The 21,319-nt window shown below is 34.8% G+C and overlaps 1 protein-coding gene across 2 annotated transcripts; it reads right to left on the bottom strand.

Annotated features, from left to right (window-relative positions):
* Positions 1 to 151: 151 nt before the first annotated feature.
* On the bottom strand, positions 152 to 21,229 carry LOC138333561 (gamma-tubulin complex component 4-like). Of its 2 annotated transcripts, XR_011209999.1 has the most exons (17): positions 21,079 to 21,229; positions 20,840 to 20,975; positions 17,088 to 17,251; positions 14,628 to 14,684; positions 14,120 to 14,199; positions 12,008 to 12,197; positions 11,164 to 11,341; positions 10,660 to 10,784; positions 8,180 to 8,336; positions 7,183 to 7,287; positions 6,704 to 6,830; positions 5,443 to 5,620; positions 4,717 to 4,851; positions 4,206 to 4,322; positions 3,154 to 3,293; positions 2,289 to 2,445; positions 152 to 2,232 (listed from the first exon to the last, which is right to left on the bottom strand). XR_011209999.1 is itself a non-coding variant. In XM_069282017.1 (16 exons), the coding sequence occupies exons 1-16, from the start codon at positions 21,151 to 21,153 to the stop codon at positions 2,439 to 2,441; spliced, it is 1,971 nt and encodes a 656-aa protein (XP_069138118.1). In that variant the 5' UTR covers positions 21,154 to 21,229; the 3' UTR covers positions 152 to 2,438. The 2 variants fall into 2 exon arrangements, 1 of the variants encoding a protein (XP_069138118.1); XM_069282017.1 differs by having other exon boundaries at positions 152 to 2,445.
* Between the last annotated feature and the right edge of the window lie 90 nt (positions 21,230 to 21,319).

Below are 21,319 nucleotides of genomic sequence, written 5' to 3'. Positions count from 1 at the left end.
AGGATGCTTAATGCAAGTAATTCCTTTATAATATTGCAAATTGTACAAAAATACACTTGTAGCAGTTAGAAAATATCATTTTATGCTGAGCGTCTACAAAACATTCTGTCATACCGTATCAAAAATAAGTTCATCAATATGATGGAAAAAAATTTTCATTTCTCCTAATAAGCCTCTAGTCTTTATTGTTTTGAGAAAATCAAGATATTATTATTTGATGAAAATAGAATTGTTTATCCATGTGCAATATTCAAGGAGTAATATTTGTATATATATAGAAGGGATGTAATGTAACTATAGCTGGTTATTTAACCAAAAATGAGAAAATTAAATTCTAGTGACTTTAATTTCGCTAATCTGATTTTCAGGGTATATCTTTATATTGATTCAACCATTTCTAAATAATTTGTCAACAAAATTTTCGAAATCAAATAAAATCTTTGCAGTCACTGCCATGTCACAAAAATGACCATTTATATGAAATTATTTTTTTTTTCAAATTTACTGTGAAGTCTTGTCAGTAGTTTTATTGGAGTTAAGTTTTTAAACCACTGAAAGGGATTTTCTTTTAAATACTGACATATTCCTTTTAAAATCAATGAGTTTTTGTTTTAATAAGGAATATTTAACAGGTTTTCTTTGAAGTTGCAACCAATGTATTGAATTTGAATTTTTTTGTACATATTGTAGGTTAATTGTCCTCATTGTTGAAACAAGAAAAGTTTCAAAGCTTCAGATTAAAAGTACATATGTACTTAATGCTAACATTTTGAGTTAAGCTACATTTACATTTCCACAGGGCTTTCATATAGTGTTGTCCTATGTAGTTTAATACATAGTATATAATTAACTCATTCACCCCTGAAATTGCATAATAGACTGATCAAGTCTTTCATTTAGAAGAGCCTATATATGTCTACAGGGATGAACGAGTTAAAAAGAAATATAGATGAATAAAGATCATGCTTATACATGTATATGAAGTGTTATTCTACACATATTTCTGACTAGTTTATGTATGAATTATAAATAAAATAAATTGTCAAATTATTACTTATCTTTCTTATTTTCTATAATCAATTGATCAATAGTCTCAGTTTAGGCCCTAAGACGATAGAATGGCAGAGTTTTGGTTTCTTATTCACCCAATTGTTTGTGTATGTGAAGACAATTGACCTATGCATTAATAACATAATAACTTGACCAAAGATTAACATTATTCTTGCACTGTCATCAATACTTTAATTAGGCTGTGTCACTGCCTTCAAGATTTGAATTAAATTATCAGTGATCAACCTCTTTCATGTGACTAGTCATTAAATTTGATTTGGATCATCTGGTTTCAATGATTGATATTTGTGACAAAATACAAAATTTTCTCCTTTTTTTTTCTTATAAGAGATAAGAGTATATGTTTCAATTGCTTTCCTAAATGACCTTTGAGAAAGGTAAATAATACCACTGGTCCTGCTTAACGCTCAGGTTTGTCCTTTATCGGTATAATGTGTCCAGGTAGGGTGTGTTGTTCAAAGGCTTGTGGTGACAGGCCTCAGTAAGATAGCACTATGACTAGGAAAGAGACACGACACAAATATATACTGCAGCCTCCCAAAACATAGGCATGCATTTAACACCCCTAGATATTAATTGGACATTAAAACTTACAAACAAAACCAACTTGACCACACTTTATATATGTTAAGTCGGACATATTATCAACAATGGAGATTACAACCAAAATATCTAAAGCCATTTGCATATTGCAAGTAAATATAAATCAACACTTCTTTTTCCGTATAAAACTTGTACTTATATTTGAACATGTAGAAATTATATCGCAATTTATCCTATAAATATTTGTTATCAATATAATGTCATTAACACTAAAAGTATGTGTCGACAGCGCTTTTATATCCATTAACAAATAATTTGAGAAAGATGATCTCAAATAATTACATGCTTACATAATTCATACAAACCAATCATGAGGCATAAATGTGCTCATGAATGGGCTGTCTGATAACTGATACTTTGCATCTACATAAAAGTTATATTGGCCATAACTAGCTTTTCAATGTGGTGATCAATGCTTATGTATGCTCCTAAGAAAGTTAACACATTGAGATGTCCTCTTCCACTTTCCACTCAGTCGGGTGTGAAATTTCACATGAAGAATGTCTTGCTCCACTTTCCACCCAGTCGGGTGTGAAATTTCACATGAAGAATGTCTTGCTCCACTTTCCACACAGTCGGGTGTGAAGTTTCACATGAGGAATGTCCTCTTCCACTTCCACCCAGTCGGGTGTGAAATTTCACATGAGGAATGTCCTCTAGTTTCCACCTGTCAGGGTTTGTAGTTAATCAGTATTCAGAACAGCATCATTCTCTTTGGTGTTTCGCATAACTTTCCTAGCCTGAGGTATATCCACCAAGTTCGTTCAATACCTAAAACAAACAAATTAAACATCTTGTTTCAATATTTAAGGTTAATCCTTTTAACTTAACTAACAAGAATACAACATCTGGTATAGCAGTATAATTATTACTGCATGGTCAAGTTTTGTACGAATGAGGATTTCTGATTGCATGAAAGATACCAATTTGGTTCCCAAAACCACATGAAAGATACCAATTTGGTTCCCAAAACCACATTCATTTAACATAACACACAACTTTGGTTGGATGTTTTACTTTCAATTTAGAAAGTAATTGATTTAATGAAAATAATGGTGATATGTATGAACACACACTCTGGAGTTGTCAGGTTAGTCCAGATAGATAATATGAACAGTGATTTTATCTGTATCTGGAGAGAAATTCAATAAATTATATCCTAGATATGACCTGCAAAGGTTTATAAAATATCATAACATTTAATACATATTACTTGACGGGACAATTTGGGACTAGGCACTGCAGTGGTTAAGATGTCCATATACTTCTGGAATGTAAGTTCAAGACTTGTGTGGAGCAGTTGCCAGGTATTGACCATAAGTCAGTGTTCTTTTTTTGAATACATGTAACAATACTCCAGCTTTTCTCCACCTCCTAAACCTATCAGGTCCTTAAATGATCCTGACTGTTGAGTGTTCATAGGACGTTAAACCATTCAACCCAACCCAGTATGGGACTGAAACATTGGACCATCCCTACCTGCCCAGCTGGCCTCCAGCAGTGGTGAAGTACTTGTTGAAGTCCAGCCTGAGGAGAAGCTGGGCTAGATGAGGACTGGCATTGTGACTTCTAACACTGGACAAGATCTTAAACAGCAAGTTGGACTGTAGCTGGAAACTCTGAAATGTGAAGATTACATTGTTATACATATCATACCAGAAACACATATCATATCCAATCCCCATTTATTAATGCAATCTCTTTGTCAAATATTGTACAGTATAAGAGACATTTTAAATGTGCTAGTGTCAATAGGAAATTAATTCCACCAAAGGACTTTGTATGGTTTGGGTACTTTTTGGCCTCCAAATCATGAAATTTTCAAACCTGTTATTTAGAGATTAATTTGTTGCATTTTAAATATTTAGTACATCTCTGATTCAACTATAATGAGTTTTCTAATTTTGCAGCTGTAGTTGTCATGTTAACCATCCAAATTATGCTTGAATATGAAAATGTGAAAATTTTTGACAGTTTTTGTCTGAAACTATAGAGTGTATAGCATCCTTGAACAAACTAATATTCACTGAGAATATGTATGATTTTCCAATACATCTTTAAGAGAAATATAAAGTTTGTTCAAGGATGCACTCTATGGTTTTTAAAATAAGAACTTAGCAAAAAATGGCCAAAATTGTCAAAATTTCCACATTTTCATAATTTATGAATATTTTGACTAGTTACCATGGCAACTGAAACTGCAAAATTAGATAACTATCATTACAATTGAATTAAGGATGTACTAAATGTGTCAAATCCAACAATTTAAATACTAAATAACAGTTTTGAAAATTAGACAAATTTGGGGGTCAAAAAGGGTCCAAACCATATACATGTACAGTCTTTTCATCACACTATGACAATATAACAAGGTATTTTGAATTATTTAGTTGACAAAATTCATTGATTATTTTTTCAGAATTGAAGGAAATATCATAAACCATTTTGAGCTTGTTTGAAATTGCAAAAATAAAGAAAAGGACTTTTTTTTCCCGTATTATATTGGAAGTAAAAGCTTGCAGGACAGGTACCTTTTCTATGGAGTGTAGCTGAGAGATCTCCCTTTGTGACATGGGCGACTCGGAATGGGTCAGTAGATGGCTGAAGGCTCCACATTGTTCCAGAATCTCACTCAAACAATTAGACACCTGTCAATAGTTCATATCATTACTGGAAATATTTCATCGGTAATCATTGAGGCACATTCAAATTTTGGTGCAAAATTGATTTTAAAGATGTTAATTCATATAAATACAATGTTAACTCGTACAGAACAACGGACAAACCCGAGTGCAATTATATTTTAATGCCGAATTTCTGAAGTGAAAAGTGATAAAATGAGATTACAGCTAAAAATGTTCTTTAGCATACAAGACTAACAGTTGTGGTCTACAAAGTGTTGTGCAATATCTAATGAAAAGATGTTTTTTTTTCGTTTTTTTTATCAAACTTGTAGCATAAACCTTGTTCATAAGGCATAAATCTAACATTTTCAATATTTTCCCAACAATACTAATAAATCAGTACTGAGGAAATACATACCGGCTTGCTATGGATGAAGCTCTGGGAGAGAAGAGCAGATAAGAACTGGTCATGGGCAAGTCTGACTGCCTCAAAGTCTCGGGTAGAATTGATCTTGTCCACTAGTATTCCATACTGTGACTCAATCACGTCAACCTACACAGTAGGTTTACAGTTACTAATATGTATACAATGTTTTAAAGTTGTTATCTAGATTAGAACACTTTCAACTGATAAATAGCTTGTTTCTTGATGGTTATATTTCAATCAGAATGATATTTTCACTGTAAATGCTGCATTACAATTTGGTCAAGTGAAAATATCAAATCACTGAAGTGAAGTACATAGCTTTTATGTTCACTGTTAAACCTCATCTATATACCAGTAGTTAAATGCACTTGGATGCAATTCAATTGTAAAACATCTTTCACACATTCGGATGAGGATGAAAATTTGATGTTGTGATGTCAGATCCTTTATTAAACTGAATGATTATAAGAATCTGTTTTTTAATAAAATTGGTTATTGAATGATAATAAGAATCTGTATTTTAATAAAATTGGTTATAACATTTCCCGTCAAGGTTCATATAAAATGTTTGTTATGTATGTATTACAAACTTTGTTATATGTATGTATATGTATTACAAACTGTATATAACGATGTCATTCCATTGGTCATCAGATGTTTTACGCTATATCTAAAGTTTGATATTCTCAATATATGACACCAAAGCCCTGTCAGTACCTGTAGATAGTACTGTAAATTGTCCACTAGAAAAGACATGTGAGTACGTAGCTGCCACTTAGCCATCTCTTCTCGACTGACCAAACGCTGTTTGAACTGCATTTGTAACACCCAACACTGCTGAATATCCATCTGGGCTCGTCGTACAGCCAGGAGGAAACAGAACAAACGGTTGTACCTAAGTCATAAAATAAAATTCATATGGTTATATAAGATATATTGTGTTTTATAGTTTAAAAAGAATGGTGTTATAAGTAACAAAACAGTTAGAGATTAGAGTCTGACTCCAGTCTTTACAAGTAACAGAAGAATAAAGTTAAGTCATTTCTGAAGTCATGAAATTTTATAAGGTTACAAGTACATGACATTGTAGTCATGATTTTAATTGTTCTTGCAAATCTGAACCTTAATTCAACTTGATCTCCAGTAACACTAAACAGTATTTTTTTCTTTAAAGATGGATAGGTCTACAATGATACACCATCTTTTAAATGTGATATGATTCATGATACATGAATCTTGATTCAATTTTTCTTCCATGAAATGCATATCTTTTTTTCTTAACAAATTTTATTTACAACACCATTTTCAAGTTTAAGATTTTTGAAAGATGCGTATCTTCTTTTCTCAACAAATTTTATATACATCACTGTTTTCAAGTTTAAGATTTTTGAAAGATGCGTATCTTCTTTTCTCAACAAATTTTATTTACATCACTGTTTTCAAGTTTAAGATTTTTGAAAGAATGGATCATGCATCATTATGGATGTTTCTAAAGGTGAAGTTCTATCATGCATCAGCCTATAGCTACTGTGGACAACATAAGAAGTGGCGTTTTATGTGGCATCAATTTCAGAATCTGATACCTTGCTGAAACATTGTATATTACACCAAAACAACAAGGTTATATCAAGACCTGAATCAACTGAAAAATATTATAATTTGATGTGTATTGCATGAAAATGTTTTACCTCCAAATATTACCATAAACCATCTTATCTTCACAAAGATATAATTTCTGTTTTCTACCTATAAAACAGGTTTTTTTACAATTCATTTTTTTTCATTTAAAGTTTATCAGCTCTTTTGTACTTGTTGTTGAAACTTTTTTGTCGTGATTTATTTTCACAATTTCTAATTGTCCACTAAAGGTTCACAATAAAACATTAAGTTTAGAAAGTCAATGACTCTACAAAAATGGATTAGTACAAAATTATCCCTATGGAACTATAATACATTAAATTGGATATTACAAACTTACTTCTGAAGACTTTTGGGAGTGAAGAAGATGTGAAGTGGCCATTGAACGGTGTGAGCAAGACCAAGGGATGACCATCCACTTTCTACTGGCCCTGACTGACTTAAGGAAGAAACACTATCTGTCTTGCCTGTCAGTGAAATAGTGATTTGAAGGTTCAATTAATTTATATCTTTATATCTGATGTCATTAAGAAATGAGATTATTTTTCCATAATTACTTGAGGTGGTTTCACAAAAACAGAGAGAAAGAAATTCAACTCAAAAGAAATGTGTCTTATCAAATGGCATTATTTGAATACAGCCATTTCTTATAATTAAAATAATTCTTTTTAAAACTATAATGAAGTTGGTCATTACCATCATTAAACTTTGTCAATTTCCTATTTTCAGCTTTCTATTTATTCTATATCATATATACTTGTCTCATATTCCGTCTTTTTCATTTCATATTTCGCCTGCCTCACATCCCAGATTACTTACTCTTTTCTTGAGGTTTGTACGCCACTGTTAGACGGAACCTCTGTAGTAACTCCTCATCATCAATCAGGACATTTCTGGCCGACTGCTGGAACGCTGTGTTGATGTCTACAGAAAACATGATGCAAGAAACTTTAAAGATGCTCCACCGCTGACAAGTGGTATTTTTTCATTATCAAAAACAGCAGTAGACGATTTAGTATTTTTATTCAGTTACAAAAGTTACTTACTTTACACCATTACCGCCATTGAAAAGTTTGAGCTTCTAATTGTACTTCAAGTAAAAAATATAAAAAATAATTAATTGCATCCCGAAAAAATTCCATGGCATTATATCCTATATGGAATGAAGTACTGATTGCTCATGACCCAAAGGCAAAATAAATTATTTTATATTATTTTTTGTGTTAATTAGACTTATGTATACACGATTAAACACTAATTATTGTTCAAATGATGAATGTTATTTATGCTCTGTCGGCAGTGGAGTATCTTTAATTATGATATAAAAATAGATATATATTGACTCCATTAGAACACATCAGCTTCAATATTGGCTAATCTGGAATGAATGGTTTTAAGCTTGACAAAAAAACAAATGTGTAACCTAACTATTGCTATGTCACAGTGTCTTTATAATTAGAACCTCATCAATAAATGAAGATGTTTTCTGATGTTGCATGTCTGAGTCTATAGAAGAAAACAAATGATCCGAGTCAAAATTTGTCTGTATTATATTGTACAATCATGAGTTTTGTGATAAGCAGAATCTAATTAATATGATATATAACACATTTCTAATATAAGAGAAGAATTCTTGTATTATACAAGTCTAGACTCGTATGGTACATTTTCTTTAACAAAAGCTATTATACAAAACATCACATCTTCATTTGAGACCTCTGCTGTTGCACTAGTTTAAACAAAAGAAGACTTTTAAGCTATTATAGCTACGGCTGTCACAATTGACCGATGTAGCTTTTCATCACAAAATAATTACCATGTTCCGTTGTACCCATTGGTGGAGCCCTTAGCATAGTCTGTGTCTGATCGATAAACGCCAGGAACAACTCCCCGCGACCCAGCAGGTAGAAATCTTTAATGATCTTCAGGTGACTGAGAAGATCAGAGTCTTTAACAACCAAACTCCACAAGTGCTGAAAAGTTGAACAAAAAGTTAGTCCAATATCAAATAATCTTAAAAGTTGTTTCATGCATTGAAGACTTTAAAATATTGTGCACCATTAAATTACAACATGTATTAATGTGAGAGAAATGTATCATCATTTTTAAGAGTATTCTTGCTTTCTGATTTAAAAGTGGCATGAAATGTGCTAGGTGAATGTGCTAATATTTACTCTTTTTAGCTGTTTTAAACATGGAACAAAATCAATAAGCCATATATTTTCTGCACCAATCCACAGACTTTTTCTTCTTCTTCTTCTTCTAGGTCCTTCTTTTATTAGCCTTACCAAGAGTGTTTTTCACTTATGTTTTCATTTTCTTGAACAGAACGTTGAAAGCAGTACTTTTTGTTACACAGTGTTTTGACCACCTTGAAGGCAGTACTTTTTGTTACACAGTGTTCTGACCACCTTGAAGGCAGTACTTTTTGTTACACAGTGTTCTGACCACCTTGAAGGCAGTACTTTTTGTTACACAGTGTTCTGACCACCTTGAAGGCAGTACTTTTTGTTACATGGTGTTCTGACCACCTTGAAGGCAGCACTTTAGTTACATAGTGTTTTGACCACCTTGAAGGCAGTACTTTAGTTACATGGTGTTTTGACCACCTTGAAGGCAGTTCTTTTTGTTACATGGTGTTCTGACCACCTTGAAGGCAGTACTTTAGTTACATAGTGTTTTGACCACCTTGAAGGCAGTACTTTAGTTACATAGTGTTTTGACCACCTTGAAGGCAGTTCTTTTTGTTACATGGTGTTCTGACCACCTTGAAGGCAGTACTTTAGTTACATAGTGTTTTGACCACCTTGAAGGCAGTACTTTAGTTACATAGTGTTCTGACCACCTTGAAGGCAGCACTTTAGTTACATAGTTTTCTAACCAGGCATGGGCACAATTACTTCAAAATGTAATTAATTAATAATCAAACACTTGGATAAAAAATGCTGTAATCGATTATTAATCGATTACATGTACTATTGACCTGTAATCGATTACAATCGATTACTTTACCAAAAGTAATTGAAATTACTTTCAATTACACTCGATTACATATTAAGTTAATTTATCAGTTTTCATCTTTTATCAGAATATCAATTTGTCCTTCCTACGATTTGACAGCAATTCAAGACGAGTTATATAAAACAGTTTCATTGGAATTTGTCAAACTTTTCTGTTTCAAGTTTATACCTGTCCCACTTCATGCTTTTTAAACTGGTGTGTCTTGAAAATAACCATGTGCATTTTCCATATATGGTTAATTGATAACCTATATTTGTAGACGACGGTATAACACAACAAGTAGATTTTTTTAACCTGAAATCTAATTCTTGATTCTTCTAGGTAGAAAGCAGAATCTGTAGCAGTATAATTTTTCTTATATATATAATTTATAAATGTAATGCATGTTAAATATATACAAATGAATCAAGTTTGACTGTACAAGTGAAAAGACAGCTAACAGGTATAACAAACAGTATTATTTGACTTCTGATTGTTTCCTAAAACAATAAGTACATTGGAACTCTGAGTACATACTCCCTAAAACAACTAAGTTTAATTAAGTCAACACCTGCTGTCTTTTATGTGTAGAAGAACAGGGAAAAACACAATCCTGTCGAGTGCCCCGACCAGGAATCGAACCCGGGTCTCCGACGTGGAAATCTACGGCTCTACCGACTGAGCCAAAGAAGCATGCTCCTTCAGCTGAGTGACAGAGACCGTATTTTACACTATTTACAAGTCACACCAACCCGCTCCTTCTACATATAAAAACAATGCTTTCAATTGTGGAATACAATATGCTCTTATATGTGCCCATGGGCACACTGGTGAAACTTAAAATTAGTTTATATAAAATGTACCTGTATAGACAATTCATTTGGATTCTTTATTTCTTTGAGCCTTACAGTTCATCAGAAAACTAAATGTAAAAGATTATTTATAGACAAATATTAGACACTGTTACACCTATCTTCAGTTTAAGTTGAACTACAGCAACCAAGTTGAACTTTTCAGTTTTTAAACTAAGTATAATGGCTGCCACATTCAACTTCCATAATTGGTATTATGTAATTGAAAAGTAATCAAAATGTAATTATAATTACACAGTAAATTTTCACTGTTATCGATTACGATTAAAAGTAATCGAAATAACCTTCGATTACTGATTACTGTCGATTACTTTAGAAAATGTAATTAATTACAATCGATTACGATTACACGATTACGGTTACCCCATGCCTGGTTCTAACCACCTACTCACTTACATATATTCTGATTACAATCATGACCTACCTCAGCGACGTATGTCCTGATTTTGTCCACCATAGATTCAAACATCATCCCATTAAATTCTTCCTGCTTTGACATTTCATACAGATCCCTGGCAAACTCCTCTTCTTTGTTTTTAAGAATACCACCTGCATTATTCAGAAGTATATCAATGCATGTAAATACAAATAATTTTCAAGTCATATAATTGACGATATGACAATCATTAAAAACAGCTTATTTGTGTATGAAATTGATTCAGTAAACACACATACATATGTTTTTACAATACTAAATGCAGAATACTGAAAACAACTGTTTGACATTAGATTGTATGGATTTTGAATGATATCCACAATAAAATATTAGAAATCAGAAATCTGTGTAGTAAATGTGTTGATTGGTTTGGCTGATTATTCTTAACATCCTATTAACAGCTAGGGATATGTAATGTACACAGAAATGGTTCACTTTTACATTTATCATTTTCTTATTTCAATATGGAGAAATGTGAGTAGATTTCTTCACCTCTTTTGTAAGCATTGGGTTTCTTGTCACTCTCAAACATCTGGATAGCCTCTCCTGTGAACAGAATCTTGTTGGCCACTCGGACAGGTATGTAGACAGGGAGAAGGTTCGCTCGCAGTGAAAACTTACTCCCACCACTACTGCTCTCTACAGCAGGTAACGTCAGGGACAGTGCTCGCTAGAAGTTATAGATACAAATATATGTCTAAATATTAACTAATATCAGGTGAGAAGGAGCCAATTCTATAATACATAATAGATTTTAGTAAATGAATGCAGATGATTGATAATTCCTGTTAAGAATAATTCAATGTAATATTCTTTGACAGATCTACTCTATTTAAATTATATGTAGTGGTCACATTTTGAATCCATTCATGAATGTCAATTTTAGATAGTTTTAATGTAGATCAAAGGAAAAATGTGTAACTGAGTGACTTGCATAGGTGTTACACTCAAAGCTAAATTAACATAAGACATAAATGTCGCCGCATCCATATGGAATTGAGACAGGACATGTTGGAATGAGGATGTTAATGACATAAAACACTATACCCCCCTCCCCTAAATCCCACAAGTTATACATAAAAAATAAGCTTCTGTATGAAATTAAATACTGACCCTGGACAAGGTGAAAATGGGATATAAAAGAACTATTGGTAACTATCCTTACCCCTCATCATTTACAGCCGGGGGTTTAACAGACATGCCTGTAAACATCTGCAACTTACATTATTTAGGAACATTAATAATCACTGTGTTATGTTCACAGTGGTTGGTACTGACATTCTGAAATGACCTGAAGTTGTTGTTTTGTCTATTGATAATAAAAATTTCTCAATACCTGAAGCTGTCTGCCTGTGACTCCCATTAGACCTAGGTCATCATCATCTTCCTGTGAAGCTGCATTCTGATTAGCGTCCTCGTCTGATGAGTGTTGGATGAAGAATTCCAGGTAAGGGTCGATTAACACGCCGTGAAGGAGCCAAGAACACAGCTGCTTGTACATGACAGCATGACACACATGTAGAATCCTACAAAAGTTAAATAAAACAAGAGGCCCATGGGCCTTAACTGTCACCTGAGTTTGTTTGGAATGAATCAAAGACATATACAATGTAAACACTAACATATACTGGCTCTTGAAGTCGGTCAGTGATTTTAATTTGACTTTTTAATCTATGAAGAGTACTTGCTCCTATCAAATCTGTGAACTTTTTTTTTTTTAATTTTAAGTAATTTTGACCCTGTTTGGCCCCGCCCCTCTGGTCCTCAAGGAGGTCAGCGAGGACTGATATGGATGTTAAGATACTATATCTCAGAATAATAATTCTAATCAAGTGACTCATTTCCAATGAAAATTGCCCAAATAATGCTCATAAATTTGTTTTTCATATATAAACTTAAGTAAACTTATCTCCTCCCCAGGGGGGAGACGCGAGACCCCAGGGTCATATAATTCACAATGTTTGTAAAGGACCTTAGGACCTTTCCATCTATGAAAAGTGTTTGATTCTACCATAATCAGGACCTTAGGACCTTTCCATCTATGAAAAGTGTTTGATTCTACCATAATCAGAGTTTTTAAAAAATGAACCCTTTCGGCCCAACCCATCTACCCCCAGGGGGTCCGCTAGGACCAATATTGATATGATATCAAAATGCTATCTGAGGCTAATAATTATAACCAAGTTTCCCACGAAATTTGAGCAAAATATGCTCATAAATGTGTTTTCCCTGTATAAACTAATGTAAACTTGACCCACTCCCTAGGGAGAAACGTGAGACTCCTGGGTCATATTATTCACAAATTTTGTAAAGAACCTTAGGACCTTTCCATCTATGAAGAGTACCGGTATATGATTCGACCATTTCCAGAATTTCAGAAGAAGATTTTTAAAGTTTTAGCCTATTTGACTACTTTTGACCCACCCCTAAGGCCCCTGGGGGTCAGTCATGGAAAATTTGTTAAAATGATTCGATGGCCATCTCATACTGATAATTCTGACAACATTTGACTTATTTCCTATAACAAATGACCAAATAATGCTCAAAAGTGTGTTTTTCTTATATAAACTATCGTAAACTTAACCCCTTCCCCAGGGGGAAACAAGATACCCAAGGGCCATATAATTCACAATTTTTGTAAACCTTAAGACCTTTCTATCAATGAAGAGTATTTGATTTTATCACATCTGTGAGTGGAGAAGATTTTTAAAATTTTAGTCAATTTTACCCCTTTTGGCCCCTATCAAAGCCTCCTGGGGGTGGGGACCATATAATTCACAATTTTGATTGGCCTTATGCCTTACAAGCTTTGTGCAAAATTTCATTGAAATTGCTTCAGCAGTTTTGGAGAAGTCGAAAATGTAAATTGTTTAAGGACATACGACACGGGACGCCGGACAAAAGGCAATTAGAATAGGTCACTTGAGACTTTGTCTCAGGTGACCTGAAAATATAAGATTCTTTCATATAATGATGGTACAATGTTCCATTTGAGATGTCACTAATTAAGCTAAGGCCTAAGGCTCTGCAAACTAAAGTTTTAGTCTAATATAGTGACTCCAATGATGAAATATATCTATCTTTCATATTTATATCCACTGAAAATCCGAGAACATATATAAAATTAGTATGTTTTCAACTACGAGGTCCAACTTTTGTCTTTGACCATGTCAAATGTTATGTATTCGTTGTGATAGGCATCTCAATATCTCAATTATCTATCTTCTCAAGAGTTTGTCAGGTCTCGCTGACACAGAATATATGAGAGATCAATTCTATGATGCATGTTCCTGCAATATCTAGAGGGAATAGAGATCAAATCGACCAACTTTTGTTACGAAAAAGTATCACCTATTAAAGTATAGGAAGGAAGATTATGAAATAAAATTTCACCTTGATGTCGCACTTCCTACGAGTTAAAGCAGGAAAAGCACTAATAGTGATTTACCTATGCATGGCAAGTTTGACCACAGGAAGGCCACACATGGAGTTTTTATGTAGAATGTCCAGGATGTAGCATCCATGGGCCTGAAATTGAAACAACATTTATTCTAAAACTGTCCATTGCCTATTTTTTTTATTTAATTAAATACCCATTTGAAACAATATTGTGAAAGATGAATGAAACAATTTTCTTTTCAATTTAAAGTGCAAGATACTTTAATTTATAATGGAAATCTAACATTATTCTATCTTTGCTTAGTATAAAGTTTATCTCCCTTGGAGGTAGGTATCAATTGTGACATTCCGAGTGAAAACCATGCAGCAATTTATACAGGAATTCTTTAAAGCAAAACTAAGAAATAGGAGGGCTCTCAAAATTTTGGTGAGTCCTGCAAGAAACTCCAGTCTAGAACTCATCTAGGTGAGTCCCGTAAATTATTGCCAGGTCTTTTCCTCCCAAAAAATAAAATCAATACATATCTAAAGGGCAGATAACTCTGATTTTCCATTACCTTGTGATTGCATATCTGTTCCACAACTGTAGCCAGGGCTGGGAAAAGTAGATGATACTGAAACAGCAACAATTAAATAGTTCAAACATTATCAAGCTACAACAGATTTATAATCCTATTTATAGCAGTAGTATGGACTGTTCATGTAATTCAGAATTTAGTTACCACACATGTGCAGGTGTTTGGCTCTATAGGCATTTTCTTTATATATATATGCAATACTATGTCAAGTTCTATAACTAAGCCGGCCATACAACAAGTGCCCAATTTCAGAAAAAAGTATGATTATTAACAAACCATATCATTAATAAGATGTGACAATGGGAATACTCTAAATCGACAGCCAGATAATTTGTATTTAATTTGGTATATGATACAATATATGTCATGGTATAAATGTACTATAGGTATCCAGAAACATTGGAAAACAGCCAGATTTCAACTGGTCGGACACTGTAGCGTCTTCCGATAAACACGCTAGGGCTTTTGGGTAGCTCAAAAACCACTGCATGTCAACACTTCAGCTTCATAAGAATAAAAGCTTGGTAGAAAACAAACTTACCTGTTGGTAAGTTTATGTGTAAATCCATTTGCCCATCGTAGCCTTTTCAAATTTCCTACTGAAAAATTTGTGTCTCTAGTCGCCATGTAAGTATGTGTGTAGTACATTTGTTTTCTCAGCATTGATTATATTGGCTCTCGAAAATTAATTTACCAATCTATATATACCAAACTAAAGATAGATTATCTGGCTGTCAATTGAGAGTATTCCCATTGTCAGTCTCATATCTTATATGGTTTGTTCATAATCATACTTTTTCTAAACTTGTGTTGTGTTATATGGCCAGTCGAGTTATAGACCTTGATTACATATATAGAGAGAGAAAAATGTTGATAGAGCCAAAGGCCTGTGGTAACACTTAGGGCCGGGACGATACACCGATGCATCGGTCCACAAAACCAAATCGGTCCATAAATCGGTCCACAAAACCAAATTACGATACGGTATTGATCAGCTATATTGTTGTGAAAAACAAAGAGCAATCCTATATTGTCACTTCAAAATCCATTAAGCTAATCTTGTTTTAAATAGAATACATTATTGGAACTAAACAGACACTGAAATATCGAAATTCTAAAAGTGAAAGTAGTTGTGATTTCAATTTCAATATCAAAGGCTAAAAAATAACCAGTATTGTCTTTCTTCTCCATGTGAACCTTAAATTCAAAATTGTTTCTAAACATAATGGCTATACACCTCTAGAATTTGATCTGAAAGAACTAAAGTAGCACTGGAAACCCCATTCACTTTGTATAATGTTTTCTAGTTCATCACTAAAATGTGTATATTGCAAGCAAAACACATTACTGTTAGTGGACAGCAGATAGGAAAATACATCTTAATGCTTAATTTTGTCACCTAGGCCTTGATTATTAGCAGATAGAAACCGTATAGATGTCATAACTTTGTCTTTAGATAAAGTATGTACTTGTTCCATCCCGGAGAAAAATAGAAGAGAGAACAAGTTAAAGAATACAAACATGAACAAAGAAAACATAAAATACATTGATATAGTGGTGGTCATAACTAGGTTCTACTGCAAACAGAACAAAATCATAATTGCTTTTCTTCCATAGCATAAAAATACCTGAACATGTATCTGAGAAAATATGCATGAGTAACTGCATGCCGATATCTGTAAAATCTGTAACAGGAAGTAAAGCTATACCGGAACAAGTACAATAATTAACCGACAGGGAGATTGCTAAAATCCGGAAACGGTTATTATGACAAGCGAAAACGAAAAAGAGAGAGAGAAAATAAAAGAGAGATAATAATAAGATTAAATGAGTATGAATAATAACATAATGGTAATATTATAAATTACAATCAGTGCGAAATGTGTCTAAAAGCCGACACAGACGAGTGGGATGATTTGATTTCGCTGCAAGCACTGCCGGTGACATATAGTTACCGCTGTCAGTACTCCAACAATGTTAGAGGTATAGCACGATGAGACACTTTTGGAACATTACGTCGTGTCTAACCTCTTACCGCTGTCAGCAGAGCTTTATGTCCTGGCACTGTGGAAAGACTTATTTTCCTAAAGAAGAATTTCTAATCTGTGACAATATAGAACTCTCTGTGTTAAAATTAGTTGGTGTTCAATTTTTTTTTTTTTTTATATCACACCCATTCAAGTGGTTCATCGCTTTGACAATACCATTTAAATAAATTAAGTATTGTGATATGTATCAGATCGTAGGTGAGGTATCGTGATATGTATCGGATTGTGCAATCACTGTATCATCCCAGCCCTAGTTACAAAGTAGTTTTATATTTCTAAAACTTTGAAGTGTTGTTTGACAATAATAATTCACATACAACGTAGTTACAAGACTTATAGACAAGATAATCCACTCTCCTTTATGAACCTAAAGACGATGTTGAAGACTTACCTCTTGGAGGGAGCACAGCAGATGTGACATGGGCAGATGTGGATCTTGCAGTGTGTCCATTTCTAATCTGTGAAGGGCTTGGCGGTAGTCATCCAATAACTGGTCAAGGCCATGACAAAATGACTTCAGGTAAAGTCCATGGATACCCTCAATTTTACCACAGCCTGTAAATAAACAAATATTATAAAAGCATTATAAAAACAACTGTGCAGAATTGTAAGTTTAATAGATCAAGCAGTCTGTTTCATCTATTTACTCACTTTCACACGTTGAATTTCCTTTTTATCTTAAATTTTTAGATATCAATGACTGTGAATTTGTGATGACTATCGCATAGTAAAACAGGAGGCAACAGAGTAATGGCAAAGATAATTTGATTCTTTGATGTACATCAAAGGAATTGTACAACGGCACACTGTGGGTTGGCTGTGCTTTTAAGTGTTACTCAATCTGTTATCTTCAAATGAAGTTAACGCCTTTGCAGACCTGTGATTGATAAGGTGTTTTTTTCCTGAACTGCCTCCAGTTTTACTATGAGATATTTCAGGGGTGGATATAATGTAGAGGGATTGGACTTGGTCGATCATCGGTAACCAGGTAGCTCAGTCGGTATAGAACTTGGCTATTGTTCAGAGGGTCCCGGGTTTGAATCCCGGTCTGGCCACTACATTTTCTCCTCTCCTAATACAGAATTGGTGCCCAACTAGATAACCAACAGGTGGTGTTTGGAGGTCTTGTATGTCTTCGAGGGCGAAGACTTCGAAAAAGGAGGGAGGAGTGTAGTGGGATTGGACTGGGTCAATCATGGAGCACTCGACTAGTGTTCGGAGGGTCATGGGTTTGAATCCCAGTCTGGCCGCTACATTTTCTCCTCTCCTGTTACAATAATGTCAGTGATTGTAAACCCTGAAGTATCAAGGATGGTATGCACCCACCTTCAACAAACCAAATTTATGACAGTTTAAGTTATATAATCACAGGGACTTGTAACGTAGGTTGTGAGAAAGTCTGTTGTGTATACATGTGTACTATATACTGTATAAAAGGACAAGGGAACCAACGACTCGCTTGGAAGAGGTACACCTGCCTCTACAAAAGTTGCCCGTATTCCGTCAAACATGGATAAATATGTACATGTTATAATACCAATACATTCTTAAATAAATTTTCGACATGGAACACACAACTTCAATCACGATATAATATATTAACATACCTTTATTTCACTATGAATGTGGAAAATGCAGTCAGATTTCCTCGCTGTCATTTTGATTGTCCACTGAAATCTAGGTTAAACACGTTTGAGTGGATATTGTGTACCCCATATCCGGACCCGAACTGGAAACCCCATATACACAGTGCCTGTATACTAAAAGCTACAATATTAATGTGGTAACGGTAAAGTAATGATTAGAGTCTCGACTTAAGTTAGATTCTTCAATTAATGATACGTGTATTTCAAATAAAGGTACTTTAAGAACCTTAACCATGAAACTTAATTTATACAGAGTCTGGGTACAGAATTTCAGTGCAGTAGCGGGTAAGGGCGAGTACACTAACAAGAGGCCCAGAGGGCCTGTATCGCTCACCTGGTTTGTAATGCCAAGTAATGTTCTGAATACAGGTTCATTGTTTCTTTTCTGAAGGAATTTTAATATTAACCTCTAAATCCCCTATTGGGCCCCACCCCTCCCGCCCCCAGGGGGTCAGAACCAAAATTTATACAAGTTCTGTTCCTCTTCTTCCAAGGATGTTTATGGCCAAATTTGGTCACAATCCAAACAAAACTCTAGGACAAGAAGTGATTGATAGGATTTACCTATATTTCCCCTATTGGGCCCCGCCCCTCCTGCCCCTGGGGGGTCAGAGCCAAAATTTATACAAGTTCTGTTCCCCTTCCCCAAAGGATGTCTGTGGCCAAATTTGGTTACATTCCATTCAGAACTCTATGACTAGTAGCGATTTAAAGGATTTACCTCTATTTCCCCTATTGGGCCCCGCCCCTCCTGCCCCTGGGGGATCAGAGCCAAAATTTATACAAGTTCTGTTCCCCTTCCCCCAAGGATGTTTGTGGCCAAATTTGGTTACAATTCATGTAGACCTCTAGGACAAGTAGAGATTTAAAGGATTTACCTCTATTTCCCCTATTGGGCCCCGCCCCTCCTGCCCCCAGGGGGTCAGAGCCAAAATTTATACAAGGTCTGTTCCCCCTCTCCCAAGGATGTTTGTGGCCAAATTTGGTTACATTCAATTCAGAACTCTATGACTAGTAGCGATTTAAAGGATTTACCTCTATTACCCCTATTGGGCCCCGCCCCTCCTGCCCCCGGGGGACCAGAGCCAAAATTTATAGAAGTTATGTTCCTCTTCCCCCAAGGATGTTTGTGGCCAAATTTGGTAACATTCCATTCAGAACTCTATGACAAGTAGCGATTTAAAGGATTTACCTCTAATTCCCCTATTGGGCCCCGCCCCTACTGCCCCCGGGGGGTCTGAGCCAAAATTTATACAAGTTCTGTTCCCCTTCCCCCAAGGATGTTTGTGGCCAAATTTGGTTACATTCCATTCAGAACTCTATGACTAGTAGCGATTTAAAGGATTTACCTCTATTTCCCCTATTGCGCCCCGCCCCTCCTGCCCCCGACAGACCAGAGCCAAAATTTATACAAGTTCTGTTCCCCTTCCCCTAAGGATGTTTGTGGCCAAATTTGGTTACAATCCATGCAGAACTCTAGGACAAGTAGCGATTTATAGGATTTACCTCTATTTCCCATATTGGGCCCCGCCCCTCCTGCCCCCGGGGGGTCAGAGCTAAAATTTATACAAGTTCTGTTCCCCCTCCCCCAAGGATGTTTGTGGCCAAATTTGGTTACAATCCATGCAGAACTCTATGACTAGTAGCGATTTAAAGGAAATGTTGACGGACAGACAGACGGACGGACGGACGGACGGACGACGGACGACGGACGCCGCGCCATGACATAAGCTCACCGGCCCTTCGGGCCAGGTGAGCTAAAAATGTACCCATCATCAATTACAATATGGCGGATTATACGAACAAGAGTCGAGTGTTGGATAAAAAAAGTGTGATTCCTCACTTAGTTGTTGGATTGGATTAATGAAAGCGTTATCGGAGATAGTCTATTTGTATTTGCAATGGGAAAATATCACCAGAAAGTGAAATGAATGCATACAAAATTTGTTACAAGGGAATATGAGTGCCTTTGACCTAGATTACACTGGACAGGCATAACGACAGTGAGGATATCTGACTGCATTTTCCACGTTCATAATGAAATAAAGGTATGTTAATATATTATATCGTGTCTGAAGTTGTGTTTTCCGTATCGAAAATTTATTTAAGAATATATTAGTATTATAAATATATACATATTTATCCATGTTTGACGGAATACCGGCGACTTTTGTAGAGGCAGGTGTACCTCTTCCAAGCGAGCCGTTGGTTCCCTTGTCCTTTTATATAGTATATAGTACACGTGTATACACAACAGACTTTCTCACAACCTACGTTACAAGTCCCTGTGTATATAATGATACATGTCTCCGTTTCTTGAAATTTTAAGATTGGTACAATTGCCTGGTTTTAGATGGAAACTGACATATTTATATAAACACGAAACATGATAAATGTTGCAATGTAGACATTGTTTATTGTAGTAGACAAAGTGAGATAATGATTGAGGTGCAATAATTGTGAACCTGTCAAAATTCTAGATCGATAGAAAGTTTACCATCCTGTTTTAAACTTAAAGTTCCTCCATGCTTCTTTATGAAAGCGTTGAAGTCTCTATAATGCGTCCCCAACTGACAAAGCTTATTCAATAAATCGATCTCCGAAGGGCATATGAATGGTACATCTGGTAGCACCTGTAAATATAAATCAAACCATTGAAATTGATTGATTTTCTCGATGATGGAATTTAAATTGGTTGTTGACAATATTACTTCAACAATTTCTTTAATTAATCACCTTAATTTCTCCATTATTTTCAACGAAAAGACCACCAGAGTGTCCTGAAAGTGCAAATAATATTTCATGGAGCATTTCAAACTTGGCAGAATATTTTGTTTTCCATGGATTCTCAAAAGATGGCGCTGATCGCAGGAAACTGCCGAATCACACACTTCCTGCATAGATAAATACGTTTGGAAAAATAGTTCAAAATATGACAGATTGTTTTTAATTTCCAGTCGTGTAAAACTGTATAATT

This window comes from Argopecten irradians, chromosome 10 (assembly GCF_041381155.1).
Source record: "Argopecten irradians isolate NY chromosome 10, Ai_NY, whole genome shotgun sequence".
In the NCBI taxonomy this organism is placed as follows: domain Eukaryota; kingdom Metazoa; phylum Mollusca; class Bivalvia; order Pectinida; family Pectinidae; genus Argopecten; species Argopecten irradians.
The sequence above is the reverse complement of the archived record's forward strand: the minus strand, read 5'-3'. Positions and strand labels throughout refer to the sequence as shown.

What these genes read in the sequence shown, in the direction of transcription:
- LOC138333561 (XM_069282017.1), bottom strand. Translation starts at nt 21,153, where the DNA reads ATGCTCCATGAAATATTATTTGCACTTTCAGGACACTCTGGTGGTCTT. An exon ending in GTCAAACTTGCCATGCATAG is followed by an intron (nt 12,198 to 14,119) that starts GTAAATCACTAT and finishes TAACTTTTGTAG; the next exon opens with GATTCTACATGTGTGTCATG. An exon ending in GTACAAACCTCAAGAAAAGA is followed by an intron (nt 6,831 to 7,182) that starts GTAAGTAATCTG and finishes TTTCACTGACAG; the next exon opens with GCAAGACAGATAGTGTTTCT.